This window comes from Manis pentadactyla, chromosome 7 (genome assembly GCF_030020395.1).
Source record: "Manis pentadactyla isolate mManPen7 chromosome 7, mManPen7.hap1, whole genome shotgun sequence".
In the NCBI taxonomy this organism is placed as follows: Eukaryota; Metazoa; Chordata; class Mammalia; order Pholidota; family Manidae; genus Manis; species Manis pentadactyla.
Window position 1 is genome coordinate 94122647 of NC_080025.1, and position 12724 is coordinate 94135370.

The 12724-nt window shown below is 35.9% G+C and overlaps 1 protein-coding gene across 1 annotated transcript in view; it reads right to left on the bottom strand.

Moving 5' to 3' along the window:
* Window positions 1–493: 493 nt before the first annotated feature.
* Window positions 494–12724, bottom strand: part of MACC1 (MET transcriptional regulator MACC1) — a 65175-nt gene continuing 52944 nt past the window's right edge. Inside the window, 1 exon segment of the mRNA XM_036877275.2 lies at window positions 494–2722. Within this exon segment, the coding sequence (XP_036733170.2) occupies window positions 2513–2722 (210 nt within the window). The 3' untranslated portion in view covers window positions 494–2512.

The window sequence follows — 12724 nt, forward strand, 5'->3', positions numbered from 1 at the left end:
CAAGCAGAGTGCACCAAACTAAAATCTCATCCTAATACATCATTACAGGAAAAGCCTAAGGAACCGAAAGAACTATCTATGCTTTTTCCATTTCCAAGATGCTTAAAAAGTTTTAGATTAATAGCTTTTGATGCTTTTAATGATATCAAGGATGGGATTTAAGTGCCTTATTAATTCCCTTGATTTGCTGCCAAATTTCAAAGGCAATTTGTGATTACTGAGTTAATCTTTTCTGCTTATAAAATCCATTATAGGAAAAATCTAAAAATTTCTGAAAAGTAGAAATGATTTACAAAAATATTAGAATATATTTATAAGAGCAGAATGTTTGGGCATGGGTTTAAAATTCCTCTGGAAGTATTTGCTATAAGATTACAAAATATCTTTGTGTGTATTAATACTTAAACCACTGCTTCATCCTTAAATTATAGAGATCATGTTTTTCATCTTTTAAACTATTCTTAAATTTCCCAACAATAATCACAACACATGACATGATGTAAATCTGGAGTGATTTATTTAATCTACTACACTAATCAGTTAACAAGATCTCTGCATTCTCAGATCATGAGGCTTGGAAAAACCCAGTTATTAATTTAATTCCTTACTATTGTTTCCCGAAATTTTCTGGTTTGCTAACATATTAATAAGATTCCAAGAATGTTCTAAAGAAAGCAAAATCACCAGTAAAAATTATTGTGTCTTGAACTTACATATTATTTTTTTCCCCCTCTCTGAATTTATTTTCAACTAAAATAAATTCTGTCCTTGAATATGTGTACATACCTCCCTGGGGAGTCTGTGTCCTCTTATCATCAAATATAAATATTAAAAGCTTTAAAGATGTTCTTAAACCCTAATTCAAATTACTTTTGCCAGCATACCAAATACCCCAGGGTGGGTGTATTAAAAGCTCCCAAAAGATTCTGCTTTTACTTTTTAGCCAAATGGACATATTTTATTCAGGATCCCTAAACAAGATCCCCATTCAGCTCATCCCTGTTACCTCTGAGGGTGTCTTTCCTTTCCTCACGCGCTCAGGCCTTCCATCCTGGCTCCCGGCCTCTCCCATGCTCCTTTCCTTCCTGAGGCTTCAGGGCACTGAGAAACTACCTCCCACTTCCACCGTCCCCAGATGGGAAGGGCGGCTGGGTCCTCCTTCAGGCTCTTCATTTCCTCCCCAGGGCAAACTAACCTGATCCCGATTCACATGATCCGACCCCCCATATCCGTATGTCTTGGCATCTCAGTCTCCATTGCAGCTGTTATTACAGATTACTATTTTACGTTAAACTGTACCATTTTTTACGATTGCCTGTCTCCATCACTTAGCAGTGATCTGCTAAATAGATCTCACTGTTTTTTCCCATTATTAACCTCAAGCATCTATGTGCCTGCCACAGAGGAGGTACATACACTCTGAGTGGCAATAAATGAATGACTGTCCAAAACACATTGACACCAGCAGGTGCCCAGAGGATTGAACATACGAGCAAGCACAGACCATCTCTCTGTGAACATGGCCAGCAGTCAGCATTAATACTTGCCCAAATTCCTATATGATCTTTGCTTTCCAAAAGCATTAGAAACCACTCTGATGCCTGCACGTACACACACACACACACACACACACACACAGATAGCAGTGTTTTTGGTGGTTAAGATCCTGCACTCAAATGTGATAAATCAGGTTTTTAAAAAATCCCTGAGAGTTAAAGAACTATGATCCTGAACACAAATTCCAAGTTCGGTAGGATTAGCTGGGTCCCAAGACGCTGGAGGAGAGTGGTGAAAACTCCAGTCCATGGATGCAGACAACAGATTCCTCATGATGTCATATTTTCCTTCCAGCAGTCTTTCAAGAGGTGGTGGAAGAGAGCAGTGAGCTTCCATTAACATGAAATAGCTATCCTTTCCCTAGAAGTTTTAATACACATTTTAATTTTCTTACCATGTTGCTATGTGCTATGGTTTAAAAAAAAATAAAATGAGATTTTGCAGACAGAAAACCTACTTCATACTAGCTATGTAGCCCTGAGCATCCTCTCCAGTCCTTTGACTTTTCACCTTAAAAATGGGAATAATGTGAGAGAACTCCACCCAGAGATGGGACAGATCAGGCACGGAAAGCATGGAGCCTGTGCCTGGCCCCTGAGTACTATGTTTGCTGCTTCTCTCTCCCTGCCTGCCTCCTGGTAAAACTCCATTCCCTCTGAGGCCTCTAGTTTATCTGGGTGTCAGTATGATATAATGATGCTAACAGTCATTTGTTTTAACATAAAGAAATTAATGGTAACTTTGAAAGGGAGAGCATTTTTCTTTCCTTTCTGAAGAACACAGCAGCATAATGAACGCATTTGAAACATACCAAAACGTGTGATTATAAAGTTCATCCTTGGATTGTGTGTTAGTCTGTGCTTTCAGCAGAAAAAGATATTTTTTCAAACATGGAAAAAGTCTTTCCCTTATATACACACAATCCTCCCTCCTCCAAGAAACATGTCCTTCATTACTAGACTTCTGCAGAAGTGGAGAATGCAGTTGCTCTCAAAACCTCTAAAGAATTTACTAGTATTAAAGCTCCAGTTAGGTCTCGCCATTGTTTGGTTACAGGGTTTTTCATTCTGTCCAGAGCTGATTGAAGATCTTGTAATACATCTCTGTAGCTATTTCCGTAGTGAGCACCCCAAGTATAGAGAAAATCATAGGCAGGTTTCCACATCTATAAAAAACAAAATTAGACTGGAGTAGTGTGGAAGTAAAACAGAGAGGAAAATGGATGTTAAGAAAGAGTTTAAAAGCTCTTAAGACTTTAAAGAAAATGGATACCAATTATACATGGATTTATTCAATGCCATAGAAAACATGTTGTAGTGACTATGAATTCCCTGCTTATTCCTGTGTTTCTGAGCCTAGATAGTTAAAAAGTAATGGCTACAAGTAGGGCCTTTCTTTCTTGATCCATCATCTATACATTGCTCATTGCCTTGATATGAATATAAAGTACCTTGAACAATTTTTTGATAATAAATGTTATTGACATCAACCTTTCACTCTCTGAGACACTTTTAAAGTCAAACTAATAACTATTTTATTGTTACAGGTATCCCTGGTGAGCTTTATGACACCACACCTAAAGAAGGAGCTATATAGTATATTAATACTTTAAGTCATTTTATTTGAGCAAGTCTATAAACAAGAAAAAATATAGCTTCATGATCAAGTCAAAAGGAAAGCAAAAGTATAGTTTTCTAATTAAAAGATAATTTAAAGATACATTTTATGACCAAAAGAAAGATCAATATTCAATACTTCATTATGCTTTCCCTAAGCACCTACCCATACCAATGATGTCACTGTTTCCATAGAAATAAATGTACGTCAAAGAGGAACTTCACATACAGAATTGTATGTAATGGTAACCAAGGCAACCAGTCTCAGAGAGGAGAGAGACAAAGGCTGACCAAATAAGACACATTGTAGAGTACACACAGATTCAGCTGAAAATGAGTTTTTTCTAGGTAAACAGCAAAATGAGCCATGCACTTTTGTTGGAATATTTGGAATATAAACTTTATTACTTGCTACTTATTTCAGCTCATTAAACTAATTCATTTGTGATTTTATCAGTTGTAAAATGCAGGAAAACAGACTCTGAGCCAAATATTATACAGAGTTGCCCTCCTAAAATAGAGCTTCCATTAGTAGTAACATCACATGAAATAGGGCCTTGATACAATTTTTCTCCTCTCCTCTGTCTGATATCCCCATATACTTTATAATTGAAGCTGAAAGAATGAAAGACCTAAATAAAGAGTTCCAGTATGTTTCAATTCAATTTATGTAAAAGGCTAGGCATCAGGCTTAAAAGACAATTTGATGTTCTTTGTCCAAATTGCCATGCCTGGGGAGCCATGAACACCCTTATCTTCACCTGTCTTGACAAAGCTCAATTCTGCAAGGTATTGAGTGGAAAATCTTATCAAGGTTATAGCACAAGATGGTCATGATGCAGCAACAGAAATCATCCCAGATTTTTGTACATAGGCTTCACCCTCACCAACTTGATTTATAAAGACTATCTTCTCTCACTGATAGACTGTGAATGAGGTGTTCGCTCATCTATTTTTCTGTATATTCATATTGAAACCAAACCCCCGAAGTGCAGCTCACCACTATTAGCTCAGCAAAGGAAGATGAGTTGAGGCAATATTAATACTGATGAGTTGAGGCAATATTAATACAGCCTTTTTGCCAGACTCAGCCTTGCCTGTCACTGCTCAGATGCAAAACAGCACTAACAGGCACATTGTTCTGCACTGGGTATATCCTAATCCTTTGTAAATTTGAGACCTGTGTTCTATGTTTCATTCATTAAAATTCCCTGATGCTCAACTAGCTGGTATGCTATTTTTCAACTTGTCATATATTGTTTAAATTCATGGTGTTTACAGCTAAAGTGTCCTAAGACTGATTCTAAGTCCCTTAGTGACTGAGTTTGATAAAAGATGTATTTGAAGACATTTTGTGATAAACAGCAACTGAGAGCATTTCAGTACCAAGATGATGGCACAGTGTCCCAGAAAACAGATGTGTCAAGAATCACAAATGGATAATCTGGGTTCTGCACTATGGCGCAGAGTCAAAGTACCTTCATAATCAGAGGCAGCCAAAATGGGGCCACTGAGATCCCGGGGTAGAAAAGCTCAGTGTCACCTATCTTGCTGCAGCTCAGTGGATTCCTATCTATAGAAAAGCCCTGAGGCATACTCAGTCATGAAGAGGCCCCTCGGTGCTGTTGGAAGCATGAAGCACGCCAAGGTGATGCAGGAACTGAAAACTACAGATTCAGAAGAAATCAGCTGACACATTTACCCACTCACTTATGCAGACAGCCACGTAATGCCCTCACATTTGGCAGTTTATATTGATAGCACAACAGTACAGCCAGTTCTTGCCATTTAGAAACATTTGGATAAATTGCTGAGTTCTGGATCCCAATTAAGACTTGTGAAAGTATAAAAAGACTTCTCAGGAGTGACCCTAAACTCCTTGGAGATTCCTTGGAGTCTAAACCATAAGTTGCCTGGAAATTGATACAATAACTTTGGGCTGTAAACACTAGGAAAATAGTAAACTTCATGATTTGTATAAAAATAACATATTTTGCATCCTATTTTTATTCCTTTTTGCAACAAACTAAACGTGGATATCCCTTCAGTGAAAAATTTGATTTGCTATATATAACATCATCAGTGACTTTCAATACAGATGACAGAAAAACACTGAGGTACAAATACAGTGAAAACAGTCTAACTATATTTTTGTTCATTAATTAATGATTTCATGTATTAAATCAAGATTTACTGGGTAGCTACCACTAAAAGGAATTTTGTTACAGAAAGAAATAAAATTATGAATATGACATGGCTCTTAATTTTAGAAGCCTATAGCATAGAAGGGATATAGTTACCTGTACAACACTGGCCCAGTAGATGAACATACAGGATTTGGTAATTAGTGATGAAGAAAAACTCAACATTATTTGCATATTTTAGTATAGTGTTAGGAAAATATGATAGTTCCATTGACTGAGAAGCACTACAGTATAATAGGGAGAAAGATGGGTTTTGGTTTCCGAATCCTGGGTTCCCATCTGAGTTCCACTGCCTACTGAGTGGGTCAATTTGAGTAAATTAATCAAATTATCTGAGTTTTGAGTTTTTTCATCTATAAAATAGGAATAATAATTTCTATATCTTATGTCCAAAGCACCTCAAGTGTCTGGCATACAGTTTGCATTCAATATTTTTTAATAGGATATGAAGGAGAGTGGGTACTTTTGGGGAGAGAAAAGATAAGGAGTCTAGTTTTAGCCCAACTGAGTGTGAGGTAAAGGAAGGGTGTCTCCTATCTCCAATAAGAAACTGGAGTAGAGACATGATGTCCAGGGAGCTCTCAAGGGCTTAGCATCACACGCGCTAAAGTGATGGTAAAAAGCATGAGAGTGGAGGAAAATGCCAAAGAAGGAAACAAAGGGATAAAAAAATTTAACCCTCAATTAAGTCTACAATTAGGGACTACACACAAGAAATAGAAGCAACAAAAGGATGGGGAGAAGCTGGTGTCAGAGTTACAGAAAATGAAGCAGTGCATTTCACGTTGTGAAAACTAAGGACTAAGCACCCCAAAGAGGGCATTCAGTGACTTGATGGAGCTGGCTCACAGCTCCGCAGAGCCTATTGTTCACATATCTCCCAACTCCATGTTCACTGACCTCACCTTGGGAAGCTAAAATCATCTTTTGATAGTTTTTATATACCATGGAAATTAGCAAAAGCTACAAATTAGAGTTTTTTCCTCTCTTGAACAGCTGGTTATTAAACACCAACTAGCATGCTCCTCACTGAGGACTCTTTCCTGTTACCTCTTCCACTACCTCTAATAACAAGTAATGTGGAAACATGAAGGAAAACAGAGAAAATCCGGGATTCTGGCAATTAGCAGGATTTTGGTAACCTCGGAGAAGGCAGTTCAAGAGAGTGGTAGAGGACAGGCTGCAGGCAGAGGCAGATGGCAAGGAACTGGAAGCCACAGAACAGAGGGGCCACAGGTGGAATTTGGAAGTTTAAGGAAGGGAGACAAACCAGAAAGAGAAGCAGTAGAAAATAAAATTATTTTTAAAGGGAAAAAGTCTCTAAAAAGTAATACTTTACAATTTAAAGGGAGGTTGGTTTCAATCCTAACTTAGCCAGATGGAGAATTTAGCATTGTTGAGGTTTAAATAAATAACATATATAAAACACTCAAGAAGAAAAGTTAACTTCCTTTACTCAGAAAATATTAACACAGACAAATACTGAAGTCATTACAAAATATAAAGACATTACATAATCAAGTGAGCAATATCAAGAACAAATGAGAAGGAATCAAAAGCATATGTTGTAGTTATGTACTTGATATAATGATGAAAAGTATCAAATTTTGGGAACTGTTTTCCCTTAATAAGGAAATCTCTGCTAGGTATGGTAAATATAACTTTACCACATTGAGATTTACCTTAATGAAGTCTGTCAAAAGTCCAGCTTTCACCAATGTAATAATAGTCTCATCAGTTGTTTGTTTCCTTTGCAATACAGATTTATGACATCTGGGCTCAAGCCCTTAAAAACTTAAGCTTTTATTTCTTCAGCATTTCTTATTGTCATATGTCTTTCTAGTTTTCTTATTCAGTAAGTGAATATATATTATCAAAGACACAAAAGGTAACCTGCAAGTATTAATTTTAGACTTTATGAAATTGTGTCCAAAAATACATGCACATTAAAGGCACAAAGGACTTTAAGCTTTGTAACAAATTAAAGAAAAAATGAAGTCATTTTCTCTGGAAATGTTTGAACGAATAAAATGAGCAAAATAAACAAATCTCTTTCCAGGATGACCTAAGTTAAGTCCTCCAAAAGCTGGAAATGAATTGTGGATTGCCAAGAGATCTTCCAGGTTTATGTTATTTTCTATCTGTTCAGTGATTTAAAAATAGTTCTTCTGCCCATGCTTAATGATATGATTTAAGGGAAGATAGGCAGAAACTCTGCACTAATGCTCAGACAAATCAAAAGGAAAGCATGCTTTTCAGGGTTTTTGGGTTTTTTTTGTATCATTCTTAACCACCAAATAAATTCTCTCAGCTTTCTCATCTCTATCACAAATATCTGACACACAAGTCATCATTCTTACCCCTCTACTCTTAGATTTCTTTTTAATGTTAACTTTATGGTGTTGTGGGTTCTTCTTTGAATAGGAAGCATGAGGCTGATAAAAGCAAAGAGCTGTTTATTTCTTTTTTTATTTTGATATCATTAATGTACAATTAATTGAATGACATTATGGTTACTAGACTCCCCTCATTATCAAGTCCCCCCTACATACCCCATTGCAGTCACTGTCCATCAGCATAGTAAGATGCTATAGAATCACTACTTGTCTTCTCTGTATATACTGCCTTTCCCATGTCCCACCCTCCCCTATATTATGTGTGCTACTCGTAATGCCCCATTTTCCCCCTTATCTCTCTCTTCCCACCTACCCTCCCCAGTCCCTGTCCCTTTGGTAAAAGCTGTTTATTTCTTGCCCATGTTTTGATCTCTTTACATAAGGGGCAGCAGCATCTCTAAGCATTTAGCCTATCAAAGTTGAGTAGTTTTCAAAGCCCCAGCATTTGTGTAGAAGGAAAATGTCTTTGGTTTATCTTCCAGATATTAGAGGGTAAAAAAAAAAGGTAAAGGAGCCATGAAAAAGTAAAAAGTGGAATGCCAAAAGAGGTAAAACAGGAACACAGATAAAAAAAATTTAGCTTTCCAAATTTAGAGTGCTTATTCCAGAGCCAATAAGAGTCATAAGATAATGCACTGGATAATGAAACGCAACAAGAACAAAATCAATTCAGATTTGAGCATGACATTATATGTCTTTTTTCAGCTCATAAAATATGAATAGAATAAAAAATTCAACTGGCTTTAACTACCCTTGGATAATTACATTTTGCTACATTAAAGGATTAATAATCCACCTACATTCCTCATAAAACTGTAGGAGCAAGGTTTCATTTTAAGTGCAGTTAGCTGAAGAAATATTAAGGCAAATTTGCCTTACTAATTATTGCTACACATATTCTACCTTCGGTATGTCATTTACAATATCCAGGTGGGCCTTTCATCACCTATACTTGGTTAAGGACATAAATATTGAAGATGCGATTGCTCTTACCTTCAGAAGAGGCAGGCTAACATATCAAGGGGTTTGATTTCTATTCTCCCTTAGATTAGATCTCCCTTCTATTTCCTCAGAAGGGAGATGGAACTTGGTTCACATTTGCCATAAGACTTTCTTGGAAAAGCCTCTTTGGAGGCAGCCAGCTCTGTTCACTGGTGATAACCACGTGGAGCTTCAGGGGTTAAGCATGAACAAGAAGAAGATAGAGGACCTGTTCCTTGCTCGTGTATCTGTTCAAAACAGTATTAACATCTTAGAAAAACCTGTTAGTGAAGCCATTCTCAGCAATTCTCAGTTAGGAAAAGAATCCAGATCACCCAGCTATAAAATTCAGGGGCATTTCACTAAAGGGTGGCTATGAATTTGTTTCAATATTAAGCATATCTAATAAGTGTTGATTTAAGTCTTATAATTAGCTAGACTTCAATTTTCTGAAATTCCTTGTTGGTTGTGATCCCGAATAATAAGACTTGATAAAGAAAAACTAAAATGTAAATCAAATATTGATGTCTCTAAATCCATTTTAAATGTATTTATAATGTTTAACCTAATACGATCACTATTTCAATTTGATCTTTAGTGTGGTATGGGACATGTAATATACAATTAAACCAAGGATCATAGGAAATCAGTGTGCTATGCCTTGAATTTCATGGTGGTGTGTTTTATTATTAATTTCATCATTTAAAAAGGGGAGTATCTTTTGGAATTAAAGGTTGTGGCAACAAGCATTACAGTATTGCACAAAACCGACTATGACATCTAAGTATTATGTCACTGCGTTGAATCTCTAGTACAAACAATGGTGATTTGAGAAATTCTATGCATTTTTCACTGGTGGATGAATTTCCATGTAATACTTTGCCCTTTCTAAAGAAATTATAAATATATTTCTCACTGTACCAGAACAGCAAACCATAGATTTAAGTACTAAGGCTAGAATTAAGCCTGCTCCAGATACAGAACTGGACAATGCCACATCCCTGTAGGCAGAATCCAGGAGTCACCACGTGAGTCCAGAAAACTGTAAGGGTTTAAGGACATTCCATTTACCTTTTGCAAGAGACATTTTCCAAGGAAAATTAAATGTTGTTAACCAGTAAGAAAAAGCTGGTCAGCCAAGAAATTTTTTCTCATTTTTTCCATGCATTACCATTCTGCCACTTTCTCAGAAGAGAAACCTTGAATCATTGCTGACTTATTGCTTACATAACATTCTTTTTAATTACTCTCAGCCATCTTACTAAAAAATTACCATACTTTATTCCTTTTGCCAAAAATCACTCAACATCACACAGTTGTCAAATTCATCACTTCCTCTTAGCCAAAATAACAGCACATATTTACCTATTACAATGTGCAAAGCATTTTCCCAAATATTTCACATGTATTATTTCATTTAGTCCTACAAACATCTAATGAATAGAATAGTATTATTCACTTCGTTTTGCAAAAAAAAAAAAAAAAAAAAATCAATTCCTACAAAAGTCAAATAACTTGCCCAGGTCTTAGGGCTAATATATGGTAGAGCTGGAACAGGAATCCAGAACAGGCACCTTAACCTCTATGTTACAACAGTCTTTCAAGACTCTCTTCCATCAACTCCAAAATATACATATGGCTGACCGTATTTCCCAATAATCAGTAAGATGAACTCTCCCCTCTAGCCTGCATCTTCTTAGTAGTCTCTAGAAGTCACTGGTATCCAGATGCACTGAAATCCCCTCTAGTCCTCTCCAATTTTTCAAGTACTACTCATCCTTCAGGATTAGAATGTGCCCCTGACAATTCGTGTCCACTTTGATCTTTTTTGTTTTTTTATTTAGTTTATTCTGAAAGGATTTATTGTAAGTACAGCACAGTGGATAGGACTGTGTGGATCTGCATCCTACCTCTGTCATTTAATAACTATATAATTCTGGATAACATACACAAACGCATTCACTCTGAATACCTGTGAAAAGTGGATGGTAATAATGTGTTCCTTACAATGTTTGTTAAAATAAATAAGATATCGTAAAGAAAATGCTCATAATGATTAGCTGACGTGCAGTAAACACACAATAAATGGCAACTATTTCATTCACATTCACTTATTTCAGCATCTAATCATATACTTCTTTAAAATATAGCAATTCAAATATTAACAGTTTATCCCAATTCCCAGGCTAAATGAAACTTAACTTTAGAGAGAAAAAATCATATTTTTTCATTCTGTTTTTTTTTTATTGGAGCACCTAATTCTCCAATGCTGAGAATTGATATTCCATAAAACCTGTTAATTTATGGTTAAATTAAATACTGAAAGCTAGGATACAGAGGGAAGATACTAAAGAAAGAGGAAGAATTCCACAGAAAATTTTCATTCATGTATACAAAATTGAAATTAGCTGCTTGGGGAATACCTACTTTTCAATTTTATTCTAGACTTAGAATGAAGTGCTCTGAACACTAGAGCTGCCAGTCAAACATGCAGAGAGACAAAGATTATGGCTAGAAGATAAAACAGAGAATCAAATCCTCTCTGAAAGAGTTTGACTGCAAGAAGACTTATGAACATACTTGGCCAGTTATAATTCTCTGTAGGTGAGTGGCTTCTTTGTTTTTTTTTTTCTCTATATATACACTTTATTTTTTTAAATGCATTTATTTGTTTTATATTGAGGTCCGTACAATTAAATGCACAAATCTTAGTGTATAGCTTTATGAATTTTTGATATGTGTACACACTATGAGTGGCTTCTGAGATGGAAAAATATTACAACTAGGAATGTTGATTTCATTCCATAGGGAAGGTTGCAAGTGAGAAAGAAGTCAGTCTCAATAGGTTATTGGTACCTGAGATTGAGGTGGAACACAGTGGGCATCGGTAGAAGGTAATTTAAAAGGGGGAAGTGAACCTTTTGTGTCTTTGGTGAGAAGTGTTTTTATTGAATAAGATGGGAAGAACATACTCTTTTTGTGAAAAATGGGGCCCATGGAAGAAAGTTGCTAGGGAAATTATTATCATATATGGTAATAATACCCAGAAGACTGAGTATCCAGTTTAGGCCTGTATTTGCCTTTGCCTTGAAATCCCCAGCATTTCCCGTTATAAAATCCAACTACAATTTTTTTTAATGGACTATTTTTCTAGTATTTTATTGATTTTTTTAAAATTAAAGGTCTAAATGTCTTCAGAAAAACTCCAATAATTTGTCACTAACTTTCACAGGAAAAACTTGGCAATAGTTAACCTCTTTGTATATAGCATAAGAGTACTTTTTTAAAAGAAATATTCTGAAAAAGTGTTTTTCTTAAAATCAAATTCCAAACTGTACAATTTCGGTTTTATGTTGGAATTTCAATGTCTTGGAAAAGTTGAGTAACCTTTCTTAAAATTTAACTTAAAAGTGATGTTCTCAGAAGTCTCCAGAGAGAGACTTTTTTTTCTCTTTACAAAAGAATAAGAAATGTCCAAAAGTATTTGAGGAAAATATGACAAACATACTATTAATATTCTCCATTCTTTAATTGGCTTTAACCTTGATGAAGATGTTAAGGCAAATTTTGGTAATATCACATCATGGCTTGAAAAAAGGACAAAGAAGAAGTGACATGGGATGGTTAAACTCTTGGTCCTGGTCACACCTGCTTGCTCTGCCCTCAGCCACCACACTGGATTTGGAGTGGGGGCGGAGGGTAATGGTTAGAGTAGGAGGAACCGGGAGTCAATGGCTTGTGCTCAAACTTGGTTCTATGACTGTCTAGCTATGTATGTTTAAGCAAGTTACTTAGCCTCTCGACGTTGTAAGGAATATTAGTTTAATTTTAGGTCGCATTTCCTCAGAAGTTTTTGTTGAAAGAATTAAAGTTAATTTTTGTTATGTTCCTGGAGCAAAGTACGTGCTAGATAACTTTTAGATACAAGAAAAACAGAAAAAAAAGGAAGTGAAAGAGATTGAAAAGGAAG